The 26,563-nt window shown below is 33.0% G+C and overlaps 1 protein-coding gene across 1 annotated transcript in view; it reads left to right on the top strand.

Moving 5' to 3' along the window:
* Window positions 1-1,617: 1,617 nt before the first annotated feature.
* The window catches only part of LOC663219 (Krueppel-like factor 13), a 59,613-nt gene continuing 34,667 nt past the window's right edge, over window positions 1,618-26,563 (top strand). The window contains exon 1 of the mRNA XM_969276.4: window positions 1,618-2,310. Within this exon, the coding sequence (XP_974369.1) occupies window positions 1,788-2,310 (523 nt within the window). The 5' untranslated portion in view covers window positions 1,618-1,787. The remainder of the gene's footprint in view (window positions 2,311-26,563) is intronic.

The following is a 26,563-nucleotide window of genomic DNA, read 5'->3' as shown; positions in this document are numbered from 1 at the left end:
GAAACAATAAAAAATTTCCATATTGTAGCAAAACTCCGACACATGGACACAAAATAATCAAAAAAAAATTAAATTTGGCTATACTGAAGTGTTGGAAAATTATTAAACAGTGGTCTTAAACATACAGACTGAACTAAAAGTAACGCACAATAAATGCTCGACCTGGTTGATTTTATTTTTTTGATATAAGAACCGACATTTTTGATTACTGTTTTTTGTACTTTAGAAAGTACAAATCTTTATCTTTCTGTTAATATCAAAAAAATAAATTAACATTAAGAAATAAATTTAATAAAATAAAAATAGTGACAAATGAACATAAGGGGCTTTATATTACGAGGTGCAATTGTTTTTTTATATTTTTATGACACCTGAACACAAAAAAACAATCATTCCGCAAATAATAATGCGAAAACGAAAATATAAGTCTCTTTGGATAATACTTTTATTAGCATTTTATAACTTTTTTATTTTATTTTATTATTTTTTTTAATTTTTTTGCTTAACTTTTTTGATGTTTTGTTTACTTTCCAGAAAGACATTCAAAAAAGTTATAAGTGACATAATTTCTGAAAAACAAATAATGTAACAAATGTCCCTATGGTGGCAAAATATAGCATTTAAAAAAATAAAATCGACCTGTTCGAGGAATTTTTTGAAAAATGATTTATAACAACGATATGAGCTTTGTGCGGTACTTTTGGTTCAGTCTGTATGTAAAAGAATCTGTCTTAAATTAGATTAATACTTTCATTTGTATGTTTATTTCAAGCTTTAGAATTCATTTAACTTGGAACATTCGGCCCATTATCTGAATTTTCTATTTTATTGGACAATTTCAAATCGCTGCCACTAGAGCAGAAATGTAGGTACTTTTTTTAGTTGAAACTGCAATTTCTACTAAAATATCCAACGGTTTGACTAATTTACAAACTAGCCAAGTACATAAACACATTAGCTGTAACATAACGAACAAATTCTAAAGTCCATTGAGTGTTCGTTACAACCGAGCTCCACTGTAGTAGTAGTAGGTTGTACTTACTGTTTACACATAGCGTTTATAATTTTTATCTATCGATTATTATTTTTACCAAATATAGTGAAACCTCCCTTAATAGACACCTCCGAATAACGGACACCTCTTCACAACGGACATTTTTTATAGGAACGCAACAAGACCTATTTTAAAATTTCCACCTCCCATTAGTGGACATCTCTCCACAACGGACAATTTAAAAGTCCCCATCGGTGTCAGTTGTTGAGAGGTTTCACCGTAATTACTATTTTCGCCTAGTGAATATTATTTTTCCTAGCGCTTACCATTTAAACTCAGGAAGTGTACTGGCATTTAATTTTTTCCTTTTTATTTATTTTACGACTGTTCCAAAGTTTGCACTAGTTTTTCGTCCATCGATGGACAGATAGAAATTTCGCAATAATTCTCGTGGCTTAATAATGAATTATTTTAAAATTGTTAAATCACGGCTTGACACAGGTGTTAATTCGGGCTATTTGTTTTGAATGGATTTGGGGGTGAGTCTCCCCTAAATATAGGCGAAAAGCTGGGTGCATTGTGGTAGGGGTCCACTTGGTGGGGAGTCCAAAGCGGAACAGCAAAGCAAAGCAAAGCCGCCGCAGTTCGAAATCGGTCGTCGTAGTTCGCGTTCGTTTCAGAAGGAGTCGAAACCGTCGTCCACGCCTCCCACAGAGATGCACATCACTTCCTCAACCCGTGCCACCTAACAAGCCTCTCTTCGCGACCACTCTGATCGATCCGTGTTTGCGCCATGGATGAGGTCAACTTCGCAGCCCAGTGTCTGGTGGAGATGTCGCACAGCAAGGACCACCTCAACCGCCCGCTGGACCTCTCCTTCACCTCGTCGCCGACGGTCATCGTCGAGGCCCTGCCGCCGGTCACCGTGGCCTACCCCAAGGAGGCGGCGCCCGAGCCCCAGGAGTCCTCCTCGTACATGGTGGCGCGCATCCTCACCGACCTCACGCGGATCAAGCAGGAGCCGGTGCCGGAAGTGCCGTCGGACTCCGAGCCCGCCCTGGCCATCGACGAAGACGACGGATACAACAGTTTGATGGACAGTTCGGGTGCTTCGAGCCCCAATGCCAGTGTTAAAGTGGCGCCCCTTGCCGGGGGCGGCAAAGTCGACGCGGTGCCGCCGCCGAGGAAAGCCGCCCCCAGGGCGCAGCCCAGACTTAACTCGCAGACGAGAAAGACTCACAAGTGCATCTACGATGGATGCCACAAGATTTACGGCAAAAGCTCGCATCTCAAAGCTCACCTGAGGACACACACAGGTTGGTCACAAAGCTCGTAAAATGCAGAAAACACGAGGCTAGACTGAGCACAGACCTGGTGGGGGCAAGCGCCACAAGGCAATTGCAATTTCCAAAACAAATATTCAGTACAAATGTTTTACCACCTTCTTGCACATAGCACCTAAAGTAAATAGAGTTAACTAATATTAAATACGATAACTGATAGGTACTACACAACAAAGTAACGAATCACTACAAAAGTTTTTAAGTACGACAAAATTTTTCCACATTTATTATACCTTGTGCTTTTTGAAACGGTAGAAAGTTCGTTGAAATGCAATTAATTACTCAGTGAATTAGTGAATAATACTAAAGTTAAACGTTACCGAAAGAGACAAATAAAAAATGTTTGTAAATAATTTGGCATTATCCAACGTGGGATTTTGCCACAGTCTATAATATCAATCCAATGTTGCTTTACCGGGTGTTTCAGTTTGGTAACTTGTTTATTTTCATAAAAAAGTTTAACAATTGAATTGTCATACAATCTAATAAATAAAGGACATCAACCTGAATTAAAAGTTCCTATGACAAAAAAATGATTGGACCTTTTTTTACGAGATATAGCTTTTCAGAATTAAATTTTTAGGTCAAGTAGTTTGTACTTCAGAGCTTATTTTTTTGACTTTAGTTAGCTCGTGTAACATTAACTAGCTACGTAACTGTTGTAAAAAAGTCTAGTTTTTTAGGTTTTCGCCTAAAAAAAGTAAAAACGAAAATTTGATTTCCGTTTTTTCCCAACAATTCAAAAACTGAAAATGATATATGATATAGATTTTTTACACCATTTGATAGATAATAATTTATTTCTAATTTTGAATATAAGTCACAATGTGACAAAGCAAAGTAAACAATCTTTATACATTTTTTATGTAGAGTTTATTTAAAACTAGGTGACAACGAAAACAATTATGTATTAAAAAAAATTATTTACTATTTAAAAAAATATATTTTTGGTACTTCTTGTAGCTTAAAGTTTGAATAATTAGTCATCTTTTGATGAAATTTTAACTGACAGGTCATTATTAGTTTTGATATTTTAAAATGAATTGAAATTGTTTTCAAAACTAGATCTCGCAGTTTTTATTGATTATTATTGTTACACTATCTTAAAGTACGGAAGGAGATCATATTTGGGATTAGAAATGAATTACCTATCAATTAGTGCAAAAAACCTCCACAGTAATAGTTTGAAAAAAATACTATAACCGTTTAGACAAATGTCATCGCACGATAAAATTAATAATTTTATCTACTAGACTGTATCATTAATTCTTGTAATAATACTTACATGGTTAATTATACAATTGAAAAAAGACAAGGGGGTAAATACCAAGCTGAAACACGCGGTATATTCCCCGTTTTTTGGCCTCAGTTATTAGATTTTTTGTACATAATACACTTGAACATATGGTGATTAGAACACCATATGTGGTTGAAACAAAAATAAATAATTTTCACTGTAATCATTATTGAAGAATAAAATATTTCGCTATTCTTTTCAGTTTTCGAGTTTGTCAAATGGTACTACGTACTACGACAATTTTTTTAACTTCTTGTGCAATAATATTGCCTTCGCAATGCGTTCGCAGCTCAGTTACGAAGATTTATCGAACGTGATCAAAGGAGTTTTTAAGGGATTTAAGGATGTGCTAAATAAATTTTTGGTAAAATGAGTAGTTTAGGCAAAAAACGCTTGGTTCCATTGCTTTTTGACTTGCAGCCCCAAAAATGGGTTTCCAGATTTGGGAATTTGCCACGTCTAAAATTGGAACCAGTTCCTGCTTTGGCCCGGAGCCGTGTCCTCACTCGTGTCGAACTCTGCCACTCGTGTTTTCTTATTTACATTCTGTAATCTCGGCCGTGAGGTAACATCCTCATCCCGTTGTTAATCCTTCACCTGGCCAATACCGCTTTCCGCTTTCCTCGATAAGAACCGTATAATAGGGGGTCTTTGTATATCGACCTTGAGCATAAGCCGGTGCTTGCCCAGGCAGATTGTAGGCGTGTCCAGCTGTCTCTCGCCTTTGAAAAAAGTTCATTGCCATTGTTTTGCAACCTTTCTTGACTCACCTCCAAAGCGGACTTGTTTACATCTCACCGACTGCGCAAAATGAACTTGACCGAAGAAGAATCGCACGATTTGGCCACGTTTTCCGAGCCTGAGACCCCTTTTTAATAATTCTAATAAAGTGTTACCAGAAAATGGATTTTTTGAGTGTTGCTGAACAATTTACCGAAAACAGCAAAGCATGAGTGTTAAATTTATAGAAAATACAAAGTATTGAATGTCTTTATTCAGAAAATTGAAATAACTACTATGAAATAATGAAAATATATCTATTTTGACTTCGATCTTCTATGTTCACCTATAATTTTTGAGTTTTTAACTTTGTTAAGATATCTAACCATTTCTCCTATAGGACAAAATGTAAAATTATTTCTTTATTCTTCCTTAAACGTTTTATGACATATTACTTAGTATATTCTACACAGACACCGACATTTAAAAAAAAAAATAAATTGTAAAGTCTCTTTCTAAATGATTCTTCGTTTTATAATTAATGTATTTTGCGACAAAAGAGGTCTCTTTGTGTCCCGTCCGTCATCAATTTGTATTTCTTTTCCCAAAGATTTTATTTCCAGTTCTTTTCCAACCTTGATTTCTGCTTTACTTGCTACTAAGTTATCATTAACATTAATCCATAAATGAATCCAATTTTCATTTTCTTTTTTGGAATAAAAAAAAATATCTGCTGTTCCTCTTCTGCATCTAATATTTTCAAATATTTCATTAATCAAGCTCTTGCTGCTTTCTTCAAACTATAAATACTTTTTCTTCTTCCTTAAAAAACTTTCTGTAGATTCCGAGTACTTGGTCATAGTCTTCTCCATATTTTTGGGAATAACCTCGTGCAACAAGTCGTGCTGTAAATTATATACTTTCTCTTCTGCGTCTTTTTTGATTTTGTAGATCCATTTAGATGTTTTTCTTTCCACTGGAAGTTATGTTAATTCCTATATATCTTTGTCTTTAAAGCTTCAATCCAATTTTTTTGTTCTACACTTTCCAAACTTTCTTTTTTAGAAGGCTTTTCTAATTTGCGTATGAAATTGAATCCTTGATTTTGTTCCTCCTTTAGCTGTTGTAAATTTGTCAAAAATATGAGATAAAACTATCTATTAAATGTCTTTTCATTCAGAGAATTGAAGTATTATAGCTTTATTAAAAAATGGCCTCTGCTACTGTTCTCAGCCTTAGAGTTGATTTTATCGACAAGAGCAGGAAAATTTCCCTGTTGACAATTAGTATAGGATCTGGGGGCCCACTCGTTTGTATTTTACGAACAGCAAACTCAATAAAAGTGGGATAAATCTTGATCTAATGAACAGAGGAGCACATGTTTCTTTCAGCGTAATCTAAACAGTCAGGATTGAAAGATCCTTTCGTAGTTCCCCGTTGACAGTTTGAATTTATTAGCGATTTGATTAAATTTTAACGTCTGGCCTTCGAGTTTGTTGTTTCGTAACGTCAGATATGACCATCAATTCGTCTATGAGTTTCGTATAATAATTAGGCAATTACTTCAATATTTACTCGTGTATAAATTGAGATAAAAATTATCAGTGGAACCTCATCAGCACTATACACAATTACGTTTCTATTAAATTGAATTTATTCCGGAACGGAGAGGTCACGCTGTCTTAATAATTCTTTCTTTTGTCAACATGCTTTCAAATTATGTTAAAATATGTCGAGCACGTGTATTCGTTCTGTGCCAGTTACCTTGAACTATTTAGATTTGGAATATTCGAATTAATTAAAAGGACATTTATCCATAACTCGTTTGGTTTTGTAAACATTTTTGTAAACCGCAAAGAATTGTGACCTAGCAGCTGCAAACTGCGACCTAGAATCAATTTTGAATAAAAAACGCTAATAACGCAATTATCAATAAACACGTGATTTTGGACAAAATAGCGTTTTTGGGCCATAAATCCACGTCAAGCCGCATGACGTGTCATTTAGCGTCACGCTAAACTTGTACGCTATCTGCCTTCCACCTAGATTTCAACTAATTTGATTCCGCCAACATTTCGCATTTTTCGTGTACGACGGCTTCATAACGCAAATTGAGTTTTCAGTAATAATAATGTTCTGAAACCGATTTTTTTATCCAAAGTCTAGTGAGCTCGTTGCAGTGAGATAACAACTTGTTAGTTAAAACCTGGAAGAAAGCACGGATCATTTACCACAATTACGCTCGAAAGTTTGACTGTTTAATATTTAATTACAAGCAGAAGAGCTTCATCCAAATTAAAGATTCAAAGTGCAGTGTGGAAGTTATAATTAATCTGGTGTACCTAAGATGAAGTTGCAAGTTTGTATTTTAATGGGTTTGTTTTTAAAATTCCAGGTTTGAAAGAAGATTTCAGCTTTTAGTCTGAATAGCGTTGTCACATCACGACAGTGCATCCGGGTCTTACTTAAAGAAACTTTTGTTAACGTCTCTCCGTCCTGATATTGAAAGGACTTTTATTTCAGTTTGGGTTGAAAACAGTGCGGAAAAATCGACATAATTGCACCGCACCTGTCAAAAATAATTTATCGATAAGCATCCAATCGTGTAACTGAGTTAAATGCTGCTGATAGGGTGGAAATCCGGATGAGATTTTGTCGCATTAGGGCGATTTTTATTAACATTAACCTAATGTCATTTTGATCTTTTCTGGTAGCAGAGAAAAAACAACGTTGAAGTGGGTCCTTGTTGAATATTGATTTCGTCTGAAATGTTACTTGCCGTCTCGAACATAATTATGAAGTTTGTAGGAATCTTGAGTAGGAAATACGATCGCTTTCTGATTAAAATACGTACAAGTAATAAAACCTTTTTTATTCATTTCGGTATAGCATCGTTAAATTTTTAAAGCGGATGAAAATATGATTAATGTAAAAGCCCAAACATCCATGTAGTCGATGTAATTTTTTATTCTCTTTTAATATTCCATCAGTTGACGTTCGCCACGATAATGGCTTTATGTCATAATTTGATTTAACTCGTATTGTTGGTTTTTCCCTATTTGTCTAATTTGGCACTAATATTTTGCAAAATAAAACCTTGGTATTAAATTTTATACGAGTGTAACATAATCGTAAAGTTGGGGTAACACGGCTTAGGAAACCTTCGGAGAATGTTAACTGATCTTTAAGCATGCATCAAGTTTCCAATCAGCTTAATTAAAGATGAAATTGCAAAGGAAAGATTCGGTTCAGTTTAAAAACTTGTAACTTCTTAGACTTACGGTTATAAATAAATAGAGATAGAGTCCACATTAACTTGTGTGATAAATTTCCATTTTCTTTAGATTAACAGAGCTGTCTATGAAAATTCTATGAGAAAATATTAAAAAAACATACGTAAAATATGACGTTGCCACTTATGTGGTCGAAGGAAGACCAAAGATTAAATGATGGTCAAATAGGAAAAATAAGAATTATACTAGAAATTGTATAAATAAAATGCAATTCAATCTAAAAAACATGTTAAAATAACAATGGAGTCAAGAAAGAATGTCAAAGGAACAAAATAACAAATAAAAATATTAAAATGTAAATACATAATTAAATAATTAACAATTACGATTATATATATATATATATATATATATATGATTTTTCCTTTTCTTGTTAAACTTTTGAAAATTACTTTACTTATTAAGTATGCAAGGTAACCGTTACTTAACAATATTTTTCTGCATTCAGTTAGGTTTTTATCTTTAAATTTAGGATGGAAATTAGTACTGACATTATGAACATATTTTTTATAAGATCGTATTTTTTGAGAATTTCAATAAATTCAAGATTTTTAAACTGTTTTATGGCTTTACGTTCAGAATCTTCAAATTTAGATTTTGTTATTAATTAAAAGGCATTGTAACAACAAAACAATCTTTAAAATTTCGGTATTTTTTTTAATTAGTACAAGAATTGATTTTGATTAATTTACAACCAACTCCAGATACTGAAAATTCCATCTTGGTGGTTTTCAAACCAATTTTGTTACAAAGTGATTGTGATATGATTAAATTGACTGCCGATGTCTAGCAGCACTGGACCAGTAATTACTTTACTTTAACAAAGCTTTTGATAACAAAGCTTGTAAAGTGTTTGTTGGAACACTATTTATAATGGTAACTGAAGAATTTGATATTTTTTGGTCTTGTGTTAATGTCGTTTTGGTGACACATCCAATCGTTTTTTCAAATTTTATTGCAGTAATGGTTGCACTCCAGTATCCGGCTCGAAGGACCAAATTATGTTTTTGATTGATTAATGTGTACGCAACAGACATGAAATTTAAATATCTATTAGAAGCTATTTCTTTTTTGAAAAAGTCAAAAACTATAGACGTAGAAACTTCAACTGTAAACGTAAGTCTAGGTAATTCTAAAATATGAGTTATGTTATCTATGGGTACAAATGCAATACAAGTATCAAAATACCTGTAATAAATAAAAATTTCAAAGGGAATATTGTTAAAAACAGTAGTTTCTAGCTCATACTATAAAAAACTGTTTCATCAATAACAGGCCTAATAGGTGAATGCATGGGGCAGCCAAAAATCTGCCTCTAATAATTTGATCAAATGTAAAATGTGTGAAGGTCTCGGGGGAATTTATTCGATTTTATCTTCGATAAGCGCCCCAGCTTCTTTCGTGCTCATCACAATTAAAATTTGTGAGGAGATACGTCTTTGTGTTTTTTCTAATGACAGATGGTTCTTTTTTTTTGCGCCGTTATTGCACAAAGTCATGCAAATGCCATCATTGAATTTATTTTTTGTTCGTCTTTGTCATAAATCTTGCCAGGATGATAAGGTTATTTAAACTGTGTTGAATGGCGTTTTATGTTGGCGATTCGCTGATTGTTACATTATCGGAAGGAAATTGAAATTATTGATCTTATTCATATTCTCGGATCCTGGAAATTTTATTTTCATATTCGAAGCAATTTCTTACTTGAAATAGGAATCAGATGTAAAATTTTATTTAAATAGACTAGATTTGCGACCCTGCAATCAGGATGTTTCTTATTTTTATTCGTTTTAAATCTGCAATGGAAAAGAGTGATGTCCTTTTGCTTGTTGATGGAGTGCCTGACTGCCTGCTTTAATTAGCACAATAAAGAGGACGAAACGAATACGTTGGATTTACAGTTACATTCTCATCACGGTTTTATTAAAATTTCGACGTTTTTGTGACACATTTTTGCCTCAGTGCAATAGGTTGCTAGTGTTGACTGCACAGTTGTAACTTGTGTTTATTTGACAACATTACAAATGCATTGTGTTACAACTCATTCCTAAATACTTGCGAACACGGACTATGTGACACAAATGTTTGGGGTTAGTTCAACTTGGGGTGATACATAATTGATTAATGTTAATTACGACCCTCGCTTGATAAATTTTATGTTTTTAATCCCGTTGTTTGCGCTCAACACTCGGTATGTGAAATGTGGCAATTGAAACCCGACCAAGTTGTTGGATCGGCTCTCAACTCGCTGTAAAGCTCTCTCCTAATCCTAAGAGGCTGGCCATAAGCTCGAAAATTTTCACTGGAGCAAAAGGTTCGAGTTAATTATATACAAACAACACTCTTTTGCATTCGGTGAAATACAACTGCAATTCCCCTAAGTAGAGTACAGCATAAATATCGGCGTAATAAAAGCAAAAATAGCGTCGAAGCGATGCAATTTTATCGAGTCGCAACGAATTTCTCTGTTCGACAGATGTTCAAGGTCCCAACTTCCGCACAACTTCATTTTAATAAATTCGTAATGAACACTCATCTTCAGTAAATCTTGCAACCTTGAAGGAGGACAGCGCGTTGCCAATTCGACTAAACCTCACTCCATAGAATCGCCTTTACAAAGACTACCTTTAATAAAGCAAATTGTGTTGCGACCATTAACATCAGAATGGGCCGCTTGTTCCACACGATACGTGTCTACCTGCTCATTCTAAGCTGCCGACTTGCAAAGATATGAACGGATTGGTTACCTGCTTCGAACTTGTCGGTCTTTTACAATATCCGGTCGTTTATCTTCCAACTTGTCGAAAGAAGCAGCTCCGGTACCGCATTTTACGATATTAAAGGCAACTGCTTAGAGATATAGCACCTATTTTGTTAACACGATGCTAAATGCATTGGATGCATTGAATTGTAAACTAAATGAGGTCATTTGCGAAATTTTCAACGGAAAGGGTCAAATGTCAAAGACGAAAAACGCGCCGGTTTTACATACAAAGCTGTTATTTTATGTACAAACTCAATTTAAATTTAACAAAATGGATATTTGAGCTGCAATAAACGTTATACAAAATTAATGAATAAGCGATTTCCACTTCGAATCGAATATTTCGCAATATTATTTAATTTAGAAATATTTGGCTTTTAAAACTTCAAACGTTATTTATCAAAATAAACACAATAAAAAAATTTACATTGTAGGTAAATAAATTACTAAAATAGTTTTGAGAATACTCATACGTACAGTATTTTGTTTGAATTATTTAAATGTGGGTGAAACTTTTTAAAGTTTATTTCATGAACAGGTCTTTTTATAGATTTTTTTACTTTTGTTAGGACGTACTAATGCCAAAATGTTTTGATAAAACGAAAAAACCAAGTGTTGGTTTCGGAAAATCAGGACAATTTGGCGGAAGATTTACCACAAAATAATTAATCTTTAAAACGAGCTAGTGCCACAATATTTTAGGAAAACGAAAAAACAGGTTAAAGTCAAAATATTTGAAGGAAACCAAAAAAGTTATTAAAGCACCAAGAAGTGATTCATTAATTTTTTGTTGTTAAAGGCCCTTTTGATAAGCTTTGGTTTTTGCTTAAAATTGAACAATGCCAAAAAATAATTCGTGTCAAAATAAGTCTGTGGCAAATTTTTTTGAGGAAACCAAGAAAATAATTCGTGTAAAAATAAGTCGGTGCCAAAATGTTTTGGGGAAATAAAAAAAAATGTGTAAATGATAAAATATTTTCAGAAAACCTGAAAAGTTAGTAGAAGTTTGTTTTAAAGGAGCTTTTTGCTCAACAAAGATTATAAATCTATATTGAAACTCCATTTGAATTTTAAATAATTTCTCACAGTACTTTATAAAATTAATGAATAAAGTAAAGTGATTTCCTTTTGTAATCGAATACATGTTTTGCAATATTTTGTTCACTATGTTTCCTTATTCCACAAAAATTATCAATTAAAAAAATCCTCACAATTTAAAATTTAAATGAAATGTTCTATAAAATTAATGAATAAGCGACTTCCATTTGAAATCGAATATTTTGCAATATTTTGTGTATTTTAAAAATATTTAGCTTTTAAACTTCAAACGTTATTTATTAAAAAAACCAATAAAAACCTCTGCATTGTTGGAAAAATAAATTACTTTAAAAATACACCCACTATTTTCACAATAATTTTATGTATTTGCATTTATTTCATGAGCAAGTAACTTTTTTTATCGAATTAGAAACGCATTTTATTTTAATTTTCTGAAATCGTAAATGTACACATTCGCTTAATGCCGACCAGTAAACTCTTGTTTAAATTTAATAAAGCCGGTACGTTTTTATATATTTTTTCTGGGATAAAGAAAATTAAAATTATTAATTGGATGACTTTAGTTTTTATACTTGTTTTTAAACGCCAATTAAAATTAATTAAATTTTAGTGCAAATAACACATTATTGGCAATTAACAAAGAAATTTGCTAATCTCAAATAACCAGATGTATTTTTCTGTTTTCGTAAAATATAAACAATAATCAAGAATGGTCAAAATAGTTGGAACTTACTTCAGGATTAAGAAATTGTCAATTTGTCAGTGTTGTGGGTTAGAAAGCTTGTCTGGATGTCATGTATTACGAGCTTCCTTGAGGCTACTACATTTTAAATTTGTACAGTCACGTTTTCCCCTCAGTAAACTTTTCCAATAATTCCCCCATGTCTGTCCCGAGTTAAAAATTAAACGTCATGTAAACAACCCGAATTATGTTTATGTTTCGGAACAAACTCACTTCAATTGATGTTAAAAAATAATTTTTGTGTTTATCCGATTCTGCAAAGCGTTGAAAAGTTGCCTAATGTACAAAGAGCGTAGTCTGGCGAGTTTAGAGTCGAAACGCATTAACGTGTCATTTGCGTCCAACCAGATGTTTGCAGTTAATGAAAAAAGTTAGGACAGGTTTGTTGCTTACACCCTAATAAATTCTTGCGTTACACAATTACGTACCGTTGGTATTCATTTTTCGGTTGCACACAGTGAGCAAATAATAAAAGCGGAGTCCGATTTTAACAAATCTGGCTTAGGGAGTTGAATCTTCGAAAAGCCGCTTGAGCTTGCAAGCTTTCGAATTTTATCACCGACGAATATTACGTAGTATCATCGTCGATGTTTTCATTTGAGCTGACACGAATTCATTTAGGCAATTGGTCCAACGAGCGTTGATCCATGACTTAATATCTGGCTCGAATTTCCGGAGAATAGAAATAAGAGGCGGAATGGCCCGGCGCATCCACCAAAATTTCAACACGTTTATTTGCGATTATATTTTTGGAACTAGAGGACTTCAAGTTAGAGAAAAAAGTTCTTGTTAAGCCTATTAGTTGGTGTGTTGGAATTAAAAACATATAATCTACCTTTGCAATTTGCAAAGAAAATCCGAGAAAAACAATAATTGTAATATCTCGAAAACGGCTAGACTGCCAAAATTCAAAAGCAGTTGGGAAAATAGAACGCGAGTCGGATGCTTGTGGATGAGATTGAGAATAAATTAAAATTGCTTGTTTATTTGATTAAAATTAGCAAATGGGTGAATTTAATTACGTTTCCCTACTCCATCCGTCGTCAGAATTTTGTAATAAACCATAATTTATTTCCATTCCAAATCCGGTTAGGTGCATTTTTTACAATTAAAAAAGTTCCTAATTGACTTAATAAAGTTGTTTAATACTTTATGAAAAATGTTCCGAGTGGTTTAATAAATCTATTCCGTGACACATTCGAATTAAAAAAGGGAGAAAGCAAGAAAATCGACATCCTCCCATGCAATCGTCGTTTGAAAAAAATCTTTAGAAACTTGCTCATAATTGCCATTCTTTCATTTTTTGCCTCTCGACAGTAAAACGTCGGAATGAATATTTTTATGAGAAACTCGAAGCGACACCAGTTCTTTTGAATAAAAATGTTCATTTAAATTTTCGACGATAATTTTATTATTTTTTAAAACTGCGAGTATCTCGGAGTAACAATAAAATTCCTCATCCTAGGAAAATTTAATTATACTTCCCCCCACGGTTCGGTATTTAAATGAAATATTCATCGCGCGAACAATACACGCGGACAAACGAATATTTAGCCATCAGTGGAAATCTGGAGGAGATGTCGCAACAATCACTAATTTACAATTAGCAATTACTCCGCAATTGTGACTAAACCTCTGTAGACTTTACCCAAGATAGTAAACTGAGCTCGCTCTCGTCAAAATTAGTCACGCAGCGTTTAATTTCAAGCCGGTGGTTATGGCCCTTGCCAGATATTCCTTTGGAGGTAAATGCATTTGCTCTTTGACGTTATTAAATTAGACAAGCAACTTCAAAAGACTAATGACACCATTCATTCAACTGAATACCCGATATCAAACAATAATTACCTGGAATAACTTTACAAGAAAACCGCTTTGTTTTCATCCGATACCAATTTTTGCCGTTTATTTACATTACGCTTCGCGTAAAAGCTTCGTCCATGTAAACCGTTAAGTGTAATAAGTTTTATGTCACATAAAATTTAATATTTCATGTATAAGTACTCCACGTTAGGAGTTTACCTTTTTATTATATTTCACAGTCTTTTACAACACCGTTTCATTAAGGCTGTTATAATTCAGATTCTCTTTCGTTCGGTGGGAACAAAGAAGAGCCCGAAAATCCCTATACCGAACTTTTTAATCCACAGATTTTCGTTATACCTAATGAGAAACCGTGATTCTCAATTAGCTCTTTATCTCAATAGGAAAAAAAATCCATTAACGAGAAAACGAAATCCTTTCTTTTAATACTTCCATTAGTGTTCTTACGAACGCAAATAAATGTTGTATTTTTATTAAGAAATCCACATCTTGAGGTCAGATTCTTGGAATAAAGAGTAAGGGATGTTAAAAATTGTAGAATCAACTTAAATAATTTATTACAAATAAATAAATAATAAACTTAATACAATGTGGAAGAAAACAAATTTATTTTAAAACAAAAAGTAGATCATAAAAGTCAAAATAAATGTAAAGTAATAGATAACATACAAAAACATAAATTTTATGAAGAACAATAATTTATAAACAATGATAATAAATGAAGATGAAATAGAATCATTTAATAAAGGTTTAACATTTGCATTGTTAAAATAAAAGAGTCGCTAATAAATAATAATAAAATATAATAAATAATCAGACATAGAAGATTGTATCTTTAGATAATGATTTAAAAGGTGAAATTAGAAAGAATGCTATGATGTATCAGTAAATTTAAAAAAAATAACACTAATAACATGAATTTTAAAATCATTGTAAAATATTAAGGCTAATTAAATACAAGATATGAGATAATTATATGATTGTTATAAAACATGATAAAGGAAATTCAATAGTCCTATTAGGTAGATCAGAACTTTCTGAAAGAAAACGTAAATTTGAGTAAATTTGTAAAAAGAGTTAAAAGTCATTAATTTAGAAAGAGTTAATAAAAAATAAATTTGAAGTAACAATTAAGTTACTTAAGTTAATTATGTTAAGCTGATGAAAACTTCTTTAGATTAACTTGAGTAATCCAAAAGCCGAGTAAGAAATAACTTTCCAATCCCAATAACTTTTCCACTTTTAAACACACACTTCTGTAAAATGCTCGAAGAAAATTTTTAAAAATCCAAAAGTTCATAAAACAAAATATAGGTACCGGGAAAATTTATGAAAACTTTTGTCAACTAATAATAATTAAAAAATCAATAAAAACGTAGCGTTCCATTTGAAGTAAAAAAGTTGATGCCTACTTCTGGTATAACCGAAAGTCCCCTATCTTGAAAATATTTTCATTAAACCGGATTATGGCTGAATAGTAAAGTAACTTTTAGATAAATATTGTTGTTAAAACTTACCTACTTCTAATGTATTTTACACCCAACAGTCTGAATGAAACAAATTGGTGTTAAATATAGAAGAATAAATAAAAGTCGGCACCAAAATGTGTTTGGTGGTGCATTGTATTTTGTTGTGGAAATAATAACAGCAAACTGATTGTCTGCGTTAGCTGCTGGAGTTTTCTATCGGAATAAAGTTATGACAGATTTGCAGTCAGTCTTTCTGCTTCCAAACAATATTCGTTCATAAGAAATCAAATCGATATAAAGTTTTTGATTTGATTTACTTTATTCCGTTTATTCGTGCCCTTTAGCAAATATCAAAGCCATGAAATTAACTTAAAAGTTAAGTGATTGCATTAGTTCTAATTTATGAGGGTGAACTGGCTTTATTGTTTTCCAAACAATGGTGGAAATTTTACGTTGATTTTACCGTGAAACTTGTTAATTAGTTGACAAAAATATGCTCATTTTGTTTGTTCAAAAAGGACATTTGATTGTTGGCAGACGATGTGGAAAACGTAACAAACCTAGTTGGTAAGTTTCAAAGTGCATGCAAAACATCTCTTTCATACAATATTGAATCGCACTTACACGATCATGTAGGTCAAACACTGCAACTTTCATGAAGGAAGCTAACAGGAACATCAAATCAATAGAAAGAATCAGCCAGCTATAAAAATTACAGATTACGGATAAATCGCTCGGATTGTTGTTTCACTGGCGGTTAATTAATGTTCACATGGTGTTATTGTTATGTGTATAAATTGTTTTAAGAATAACTAACTGTTCGCAATGCATAAACATCTTGAACGTAAACACCTGGTTGCCGTTTCCGCCATAATTCAGTTATCACAGTAAACATAAGTTATTCTGTCAGAATTTTTGCGAGATTAGGTAAAAGCAGCTCTCCGCTAATAATACCCATATGAAATTAAACGGAGGTAAATCCCAACAAACCGCCGTTACAAAAACGTTTTGCTGAACTGTTTTGAATAGCGATAGTCGGAGGCGCAAACAAAACCATTATGTCTGCGAAACGTGGGACTAGAACAAATTCAACAAGCCCGAATAACACACACATGCAATAACTCCTCAGAAATGGAAAACGAAAGCCATGTAAAATAAATTTCGCAGCCGTAACGAAATCAGAACCAACCAATATTATATTGGCACGTTGAAGTTCGTAAATCAGTGTGACACTAAACCACATCCTTACATGTATCTGAACACGTAAATCCGATATAATATACAACCTCCGCCAGATCTGATATCAATACAGCGAGACGCCACCAAATATTGATTCGAGGGCGGCGGCGTGCTGGAAGTGACGTACACAATCAGCATCCGTATACTATACTACAAATGGGCTGCTTGCTTTACTCAGACAACCACTAATTTACACCTCACATCCACCTAAGAACCTTACTTTGACAGATTTTCCAAAATAAAGTCAAAAACTCCAACACAAGGTTCATACTACGAGTGCTATGTGCGCCAGTGATCATAAGTGAGCAACTACAACATGCAATGTAAATTAACTTTACATCAAAGCAATTTATCTAACGTGGGAAATAAGTTCTAGTACGTATTACAATTCAAAGACGGAATGCTCGGCATAAGAGAAGAAGTAGAAAAAAATCACAGGTCTTAATGCAAACTTTCTGCGCTCTGCTGAAGTTGTTAGATTTGTAATAAATAACACTGTCCAACACATTTTCACATTTTTTTTTCTCTTTTTAGATGAAAAATGGTTGGGTACTGAATGCAAATCTGAAATTTTAGGTAATTTTACTAGATGGATATTGAGACTCGAATTTGAATGTTTTTTTTTTTATCTGGTAGCTATTTTATTATTCAGGATTAAAAGTGAGTGGTTTCTATACATTATTTCACTGTTCTATGCATATGTTTCTATCTGTTTTACTTGTTTGCATAATTAGGGTTTCCATATTACGTCGAGTTTTAAGTGGTTTTATTCTCTTTAAGAAGTATGGTCATGAGATGCAGTAAACACAATTTTTTTTTGAATAAATGGAAGAACTTAAAATTTAATTTTATGGAAAAAACTAGACAAACACAATAAAAATGAGACACTGCACTTGGTTTGCTACCTTTTATAATCTCTTAGTAAGAAGTATTTTTTGGACTTATGACCGCACCTGCTATAGTGCTGCTATGTAGGTAGGTTATTCCAATCGTTTCCACGCAAAAAAGATCCTTCTATTTACAGTGGGAATTCCAAAATTAGTTAGGTAACAGAAAATATGAGGGATTTTGTGGTGATTTAACGTTAAATTTCATATGATCATATAATCTCCCAGAGATAAAATATCATTTTCCACATTTTAAATATTCCATGAAAGTACTGGCAGTAGAAAATGAGGTAAGAAAGTACGTATTTTTTTATACGATATTTAGAAGGTGTAAAACAATATTTTTTGATGTGGTCGTCAAAAAATATTATCTTAGCACAACGAAAGCAATAGTCTAGTCATTGCTTAAATCGCCACTATTTGTCAAAGTAAAGATAATTTTGACTAGCCAATTAGTTCTTTGCATTTAGTTTTTCAGGTATTATTCTCGAAAATTGAAACTAAATAGCAGCGATAAAATGTGTAAAAATTATTTAAGAAACGATGAAATAAGACAGATCAATAGTATCAACAAGAAATTTTAGACGAAAAGACACTGAAAAATAACCGTTGAATTTGCTAAAGCGAAGTTAAACCACAAATTAATAACTTTTCTTGCACACATAGATGTTTCTTTTTCTTACAACGTTTAGTTTTGTTATTCACTACATACAGGGTGAGTCAATTATGGGTTATTCCTGAAATTTTCTTAGATTTCTTAGTTCACGATTGTGTAAGTAAGTAGTAAGTGTAATTAGTATTTTTTCAAAATAAATTTCATAAATAAACCACAATTAATTTATCTTGTATTGTTCGGTAAAAAATTTAAAAATGAAAAGCAATTTTCTTTTTTTTTGGAGATTGGGTCGAAGGTTCCCAAAATTTTTACTACCAAGGGCCAACCTTTTCTGCTTCTAGCTCTACCAAACACTCAACTATTTTCTAAAAGGAAAAATGATGAAAAAAAAACACTCGGAACTCGGAACACTTAGAACTTTAAGTGCAATGAAAATTAAATAGGTAGATATTTAGAAATAAACGATTGGCAGTTTTTCCTAAATATTATTGAGTCCATTGAGCTGCAATGATTTTGTGGCCCTTATCGGCAGACGTAGCAAGTTACGGCCTTATTATTTATGTGGTAATAATTCAACAAGTTGGTTTGATTTTACAACAAACACTAGTTTTAGAGCTTGATCAAATTGTAAAATCAAAACTATAACGAGCGCTAGAAATGAAGAGTGCTATAAAAGTTCGTAATAAAATTTTATCGTGGCAGTTTACGAAAAAAAGAGTGCTTCGTAAATATTAGGAGAATGCTAAACAGAAGACGTTACTGTTTTTCTCAACCGTTTTAATTTTATTGCCATCGTTTCAAGTCCTTTAATTAGCTTGCCCTTTCAGATAGCAACTCGAGAATTTTAATTTTAATGTTTCACGAAACAGTTTAATCGCGTGGGTCGAGCGTAGGTACAGCATTGATTTTTTCCCAATTTGACGGTGAAACATTAATCTCGCAAATTAATTTTTAATGTAATTTAATGGCGCATCTTCAACTGTCCACCGTTCGAAAGTTGTTTAGGAAATCCTCCGGTAATTCAAAATTTAGCCGCATTTTCCCGGATTAATCGACCTTTAACCTGGCAAAAAGAGCAGCATTTCCTCTTGCAGCGTGTGCCGGTTCATAATTTAGCGTTCTGTTCATTATGCAGCAGCCTCTCGAGTGTGACAATGAGGGATCCTGGCGTCTCATCCTGATACCAATTATGAAAATTCCGACGTAAGGGTGAAACACAACATTATTATTCCATTTTCGAGTCCCAATCCGCGATTCTTTTCTCTTATCCCGGCACTTGGCAAACATTCCAGTCTCGCTGGTCCTCCAATTCAATCTTGAATTATTCCGAATCAAGGTTTCAGAATAACAACTCTCGTAAACCAGTTCAGAGTAAGGGTCGTGCGACACGTTGTCAGGGGGCCAAGGAGATCTTCCAGGACGTGGACACTCGAGAAACACTCCTATTCCCGCTAATGTGATTGCAGAGATGTTTATTTTATAGAATTGTCGTTATGTGGAAGAGATACACATCCAATCGGGTCTAATTGGATTGAGGACGCCCTTTGCGTCAACACACGAACGTCGAGGTGGCTCCACTAATTATCTCCTCTCATTTTTAAATAACAGTCCAGTCAAATAATCCTTTGATTCAAAATATTATTGTAAAGTATTTAAAAACGTTTAGTCAAAGAATTTTTTGTTTCAACGCTCGAGAAGGGATTAAAAAAACGAAAGTATTTTTTAAAGATTATTCGGTAAAATCAGTAAAATTGTAAAACATAATAAAAATGTTCTTTTGATTTTTTTGATATTTTTCAAATTAACAGAGTTTAGTGGTTAAATATAAAGGGATGGGTTGTACAATTTAAAAGAAAACATCATAAGCACTTGATTGATATGTAAAATTTTCTGCTGAAATCGAATCCGAAAGCGTTTTTCGATTTGAAATTGTCTTTATTATGAAAAAGACGAAAAATTTACATAAACCAAAATTGGCCAAATTTTGCGTTTACATCCTCGTATTTGCCTTCTGGATAAAGCTATAAACTTATTTTTTTTACAAAAGATTCTTTAATGAATGCAGATTTTTACGAAGTTACACAATGCTGAATTTTGATAAAGGGAACCCGAAAAAATTTGATTTTCTTGTAATATTTTTTTCGAGATCGGGAAAAGTTTTATATTTTAAGGGGGCAGCTCAGGCTCTTCGTTTTTATAATTCGGACTAAACAGTTGTTATACAAACGATTTTAAAAGTCCCTATAAGTGGTAAATGGCTTTTGGTTCAATAAAGTATAGATTTATTTATTTAAAGACGGTGAAAAATTGTAGACAATAAAGAACATATAGTAATGAACACAATTTTATTTATGTTTTATCCCACCTTTTAATGTTTTAATCATTTTCTTAATTATTACGACTGTTCTTCTATCATGGCCTGGAGATTTTCCGACCTTTTGCTTTTTAATGGCTTCGTTTAACTCTTCTTCTGTTACGTCGACTTTATATCGGCATTTCTGTTACTTTTGGTTTACTTTGCTGTCCAGTCCAAGTTTTTTTCCAAATTTTTCTCCTATAACCATTTTTCAGTTCTTTGTATTAGAAAAGCTTTTGGTTTTCTTTGCTGTCCAGTTCAATTTTGTTTTCAAATTTTTCTTCTATTTTCTATTATTTGCTTCACTTTTATACGTTACTTCTTGTAATCTTTATTAATTAGCTACTCCGCCTTGGTGGCTAAGTATTTTTTTGTCACTTTTTCTGTTTTTCTTTGCTTTTTCTTTACTTTCTTTTGTCCACCATACTATTCTTTTATTTGTTTCCTGTGATTCCATAGGTTTCTTTTGCTGCATTTAAAATTATTGTGTTCATTTCATGCCATATTTCTTGTGCCGTCATTTGTTTAAAGTTGTGTTTTTCACAGCTTTATCGATTATTGTCTCATACTTGGTCGTAACTTCTGTTTCTTGTAATTTGTATGTTTATATAGTTTTATTTTCTTCTTTACAATTATTTTTCTCTTTTAATTAGTTGGTTTTCTTGGCACTAAATTGGTCACTAGAGTCCAATTTATCACAGAAGGACAGAAAGTTTTAATTTGTGACCTGAATAGGTCAAACGATCTCAAAAAATGTCAGTGCGAAGTTGCCATTTTTTCTATAGTTTTAAAACAGCAGATAAATAGATGCTAAATCAACTATGCTATTTACAATTTTCTTGTAATTGTGAATGATTTTTAAAAATCACTTTATTCCCCTTTTTTCAACTCCTTCTCGGGGGTTGAAACAAAAAAATATTTGACTGAACGTCTTTAACTTATACCAAAAATGGCAGCTTTTCTCCAACATTTTGTTTTAAGGGCTTATTTGACTGGACTATAAAACTCTGAATGAATGTGATTTTGTTAGGAAAAAAAGACGTCGTCAAATTAAATTTCCAATAGGAATAGCATTAATAAAAACTGAAATGGCTTCTTGAAGAAGCAGCGTCGCAACGCGCTATCTTTCACGTCCCAAAAATGCTCAACGTAAATTGAAATAATCATTTACCCTCTTCTTGTATATCAATTACAGCAAAACTGTTCCCGCGAACACGTCCAAACCACAGTATCTTATCTGAGAAATTTAATTTCAGCCAATAAAACATTCATAAAGGAGGGAATTCTATGTTCATAATACGTGCAGGAATCCTTGTAATAACTGGTGTAATATCTCCTGTTGGCGACAGGTTGGATGGAACATTTAGAATCATAAGCATATGCCCTGAAAGCATAAATCAGCCCGATGCGAGTTTTAATCGTTTACATCAATAACAGAGCCGGATCCACGATGACTGCCAAAAAATATCCCGGATCGTGTGTTGTTTAAGACATGAATTAAATACGCCATCAATTATCTCCGACTAATATCCACGATCATTTATTTCCATCGCGCCAATTAATAAAAAGTCAATACAGGTTTTAAGCTGATTTCGACGAAAATCACAAACGCCAAATCGGCTCCGGCCCAAGGGCGCGTTTTAATCAATCAGTGAGTAATCTTTATTTGTGTTAAACTAGAACAGCTTTTACACAAGTGTATTCCTAAAAAAATAAGGAAACTAAAGTTTTAATATTAAGAGGTAATAAGTACTGATATGTTTGTGATATTGTGATATTGAAAAAATTGGGATAGTATAAGATTAAGCAATATTTCATAATGTCACTATTCATCCCTGTTTAGACTCGAACTCGAAATACATTGGTTAAAAGCTGAAAATATGTATCGACACAAACTGGGTACATTTATGTTTAAACTTATGAAAACTTATGACAACATTTTCTATATTTTTTTTTCTTAGCTTAGTACGAGTACATCCACCTTTCAACGCTCGTTATTTTATAATGGTGTTCAAATTTTCAATTGTACGATGCTTTTTCGGTTGAATGTTTCGGTGAATAAACTTCGTACACTCTTCAAAGATTTCTTGTTCTCACGTGTTTAACGGTTAATTATTATTTTCGTCATAGCATGATACATTTTCATTCTTTTTGTATTTTTTTTATTATTATTATTATTTGCTACATTGTTAGCTACAGTTGGAAAAAATGTATTTAGTAGGCCACGCTTTAATTGGCTTTGTACGTAGGCACGAAAAGCTGTGATAATTATTTTTTTTGGACCAACTTTTGGGAGTTGTCTAGTATGTATGTTTTTTGTTCTTTTATTAGTAATGTCTGTGTTACTCATGTATGAGTTTTCCATGTAAGTAAAGACCTAATAATTTAGTAGCTTTTGAAGTTACGTTGATGTTCTGTAACGAAAATATCATCAATTATGTTTGTTTTCATTAAGAGATTTGTTTCAAACCATTTCTTTTTCTGAGGGTAAGGCAATATTATGATTTATCATCACTGTGACTGTCTAATGTATTACATCATGTCGCCTTGGGAAAATCATTTATCTAAACAAAAAAGGTCCTAATACGGATCCTTGAGGGAAACCAAATCTGTTATATTGGCAGCTAGAAACGTTGAACAAGTTGTCTGAAATACCTTTAGAAGAAAAACCATAGTAATTAAATATTTCTAAGGTCCGTTATTTTAATGGTGAGTTAACTTTGGCGTTAAATAACTCAGAGTCGATCTAAAGTTAATGTTAACTTCTAGTTAAATAATGACGGTTCTTCCACATTTAGAGTTAGAGTTAGAGTTAGAGTTAGACAAAGTTAAGTTATAATTACATTATTTTAAAGTTAGAGACATTTTAATTTACTAGAGAATGCTGCTTTTGATTCTTCTAATCAATATTTTTAGCACTATTCAAAAACTTGTTGAAATTTCAACATCGATTATAATTTGTATCAGGTAATTTAGGAGTTGATGTTTTCCATTGATTATTCGTGACAACTTGGCTTTATATTTATTATTTGACTTGGAAATAAAACGGTTATTCGCATATTTTTTTAACAGATCTCTAGTGGTATTTCTAAATAATTGTTTTTGTACAAATTATACAGAAAAACTAACTTAGATCTTTTTCCTTTTATTTCACGAGTTAACCAATTTGTTTAGTACATGTACTAATGTTTGTCTTTTAATTACTTTTAGGGGAAGCAAAAGTATAAGGGGGTCATTAAAATTCAATTGAGAATCAATGAATCTCCAATCTGTTGTAGTCAAGTATGTAAAACAAAGACAAAGATTAAAAGCAACAACAGTTTAATAACAATTTGGGGTATTTTTCTCTCGTATAATCAGAGTTGTTTAATAAATGTGTCGGCGTAATGCTGTCGCGTTGTTTAGTATTTAGTCGTAAAGTTTGTCGGATGAAACGTGGCGCTTAGTATATCCACTTATTCCCTTTCCAAAATAATTAGAGACATAAATCTTGGTCGCATCCTCTAAGGTTATACTTCCAGCACAGCAAACCTGACATGGCAATAGAGCCCTTCTCCAATTTTCCTGTAACTATGTGAAGTTAAGAATTTGCGCTTTAAAGCTTCCAAAGTTGAGTAAAGTTTATGGAGCTTTGGAGCTCCTCAAGCCGACTTTTGATATTGTCTTCGAGACAATTTAAAAAATAATTGCGTGATTTATTTAATGGTTTCATTGTGTATTCAAATCGTTTCGTACAATTCATCATTAGCGCGAAACTTGGAATAATGCGAAACACATAAATCACCAGGAAATGATACACACCATAGCGGCAGAGCTGTCGGTCGGATATTCCACCCTGTGGGTGAAGAGGGTGCTGCTCTTAGCTGATGTCTGTCTTTACACAGCCCTCGTTTCTCACGACTTGTCCCGGCGTCAATAATTTAGTTGCGAGAATGGTGTCGTATATTGTGAAACCGTTCGGAATTCTCTCATTTCGGGATTAATTTTTGCACTTTCGCGCACCTGTTTGAAAAACTCAATCGGAAACATAATACACAGAGCCTCGTCTTGTTAATTGTGAGGGCGGATCAATTATCGCATTCGATGAGGGCGTCTGAAGGTTTCGCATATACGAAGATTATGTTACGTCCACAATTTGAGTAAGGACCGGATTAGACCGAGCTTTTCATCAGAACGGGCACCCGCCTAATGCTTGCACATTTATAATTCCCACAAACGCACAGTGTTTCGAAGGTAGCTGTTTTATTTACGTTAAAGTACTAGCTCTATTTACATCAAAAGGACATATAAACCAAATCGCTTTTTGTGGAAAATTGATGAAAAATACATCAACAATTAGTTGCTAAAGACCATTGTTTATAAACATGTGTTTGTTTTTTTTTTCTATTGACCCATACCTTCTAACACCCAGACTGATCCAGAAATGCTTGTTAAAAGTTAACAACGCGAATGGACCAATCACATTTGTTCAGTTTGGTCACGCGATCACATTTAATTGCGAATTAAATTAATGACCCTTCTGTAAACCGGTACTAAGTCTGTTGACAACACTGGATTTAAATTTTAAAGGATACCAATGAAATACGCTACTCCTTAACAACATTGTGTAAATTTTAAAGTTATAGGTCCGGTTTATAGAAGCGCCATTAATTTAATTCGCAATTAAATGCGTGACTAACTGATCACATGACCAAATTAGACCACTTTGATTGGTCTATTCGTGTTGTTACTTTTAACAGCGCCATTATCTTTAATTAAGCTTTCTAGTTGCTTTCATTTAGCTATTCGGATACACTTTTAACGATTTAGCGCGTATTTGGTTTATTGTAAAGAGATTAATTTTGCATTTTTGTCCCCGGATCGCTATACCGGAAACGGTGCAAAGTTTAATAACACTTTTGAATAATTTCTTTCGCGTTTGCGAATTGAAAGTTTAGGCAGGTGATTGGTTCAGGTTATAGATATAATCTTCGCGATCAAATCGGTTCGAAATAAGCCTCTTTAAAGTTTCAGAAAAGCGAATTCACTTCATAGCTCAAAGACGCTTCGAACTATTCTGATTTATAAGTTTCAAGAGAGCATCGAGTATAACTTTTCCAATGATGGTCTCTCAAGTACTGCGAGTTATAAGCTCGTGAATTTACGAGCGATTCTTAACCCATAAAAATTGTCATATTTATGTAGCAGTAAGGGATAAGGCAATTGTATCGCGAAAACGGAACGCAATTACCACTTTTTAAGGCGGAATGATTAAAATGCAATTCGAGCCTTTGCGAATTTACATTTTAGATGGTTCTGCTCTCAAGGAAAATAATTTTACTAAGCGAGCACTAACATTGATTTTTTTCGCTTTCTATTATTGTTACGTACATATTCATGAGGACGGTTTGCAAATTTTGTGTCTAGCTCAAAGGACTCTTACTTGGGTTGTCGCACTATTAGAAGTATTCCTATTAATAGCTTTTGCGGTTTTTGGCTTAGTAAACTGATGACGTGCTTATTTTAATTTAAATTTGGAACAGACGCTTTTACATATTTAGTTCTCAGGCCGTAACTGAAAGTTGTTCACAATTTTACCTCTTATTACGTTTTTTCGGCGATTATTTTCCTCCTATTTTCGATATCTTCTTTAATCCCCGAGCAGAATGTCTTTTTTTATGTATAGAAAGCCTCGCTAAATTTCCTCGCTTATTAGACGCCCAACAGAGCGAAGAAGGACAAAGCTGGCGATATCCGAAATTTAGATATTAAGGAATTTGTGATTTCCATTCGGTGAGTTTTTTGTCTCGAGTCGAGTCGACATTCCGGCGAAATAATTTCGATAAAAGGCGACCTGAGATTGCATCTTACATTATTCTGTACACGTCCTGGCAGTGGAATAAAAATGCAAATGCAAATATTGTAGATGACTCTATTCGTTTTAATAAAGTCTGAGCAGGTCTGGGAACATGAAAAGTTAA

Source organism: Tribolium castaneum, chromosome 4, assembly GCF_031307605.1.
Source record: "Tribolium castaneum strain GA2 chromosome 4, icTriCast1.1, whole genome shotgun sequence".
NCBI classification, from domain to species: domain Eukaryota; kingdom Metazoa; phylum Arthropoda; class Insecta; order Coleoptera; family Tenebrionidae; genus Tribolium; species Tribolium castaneum.
The sequence above is the reverse complement of the archived record's forward strand: the minus strand, read 5'-3'. Positions and strand labels throughout refer to the sequence as shown.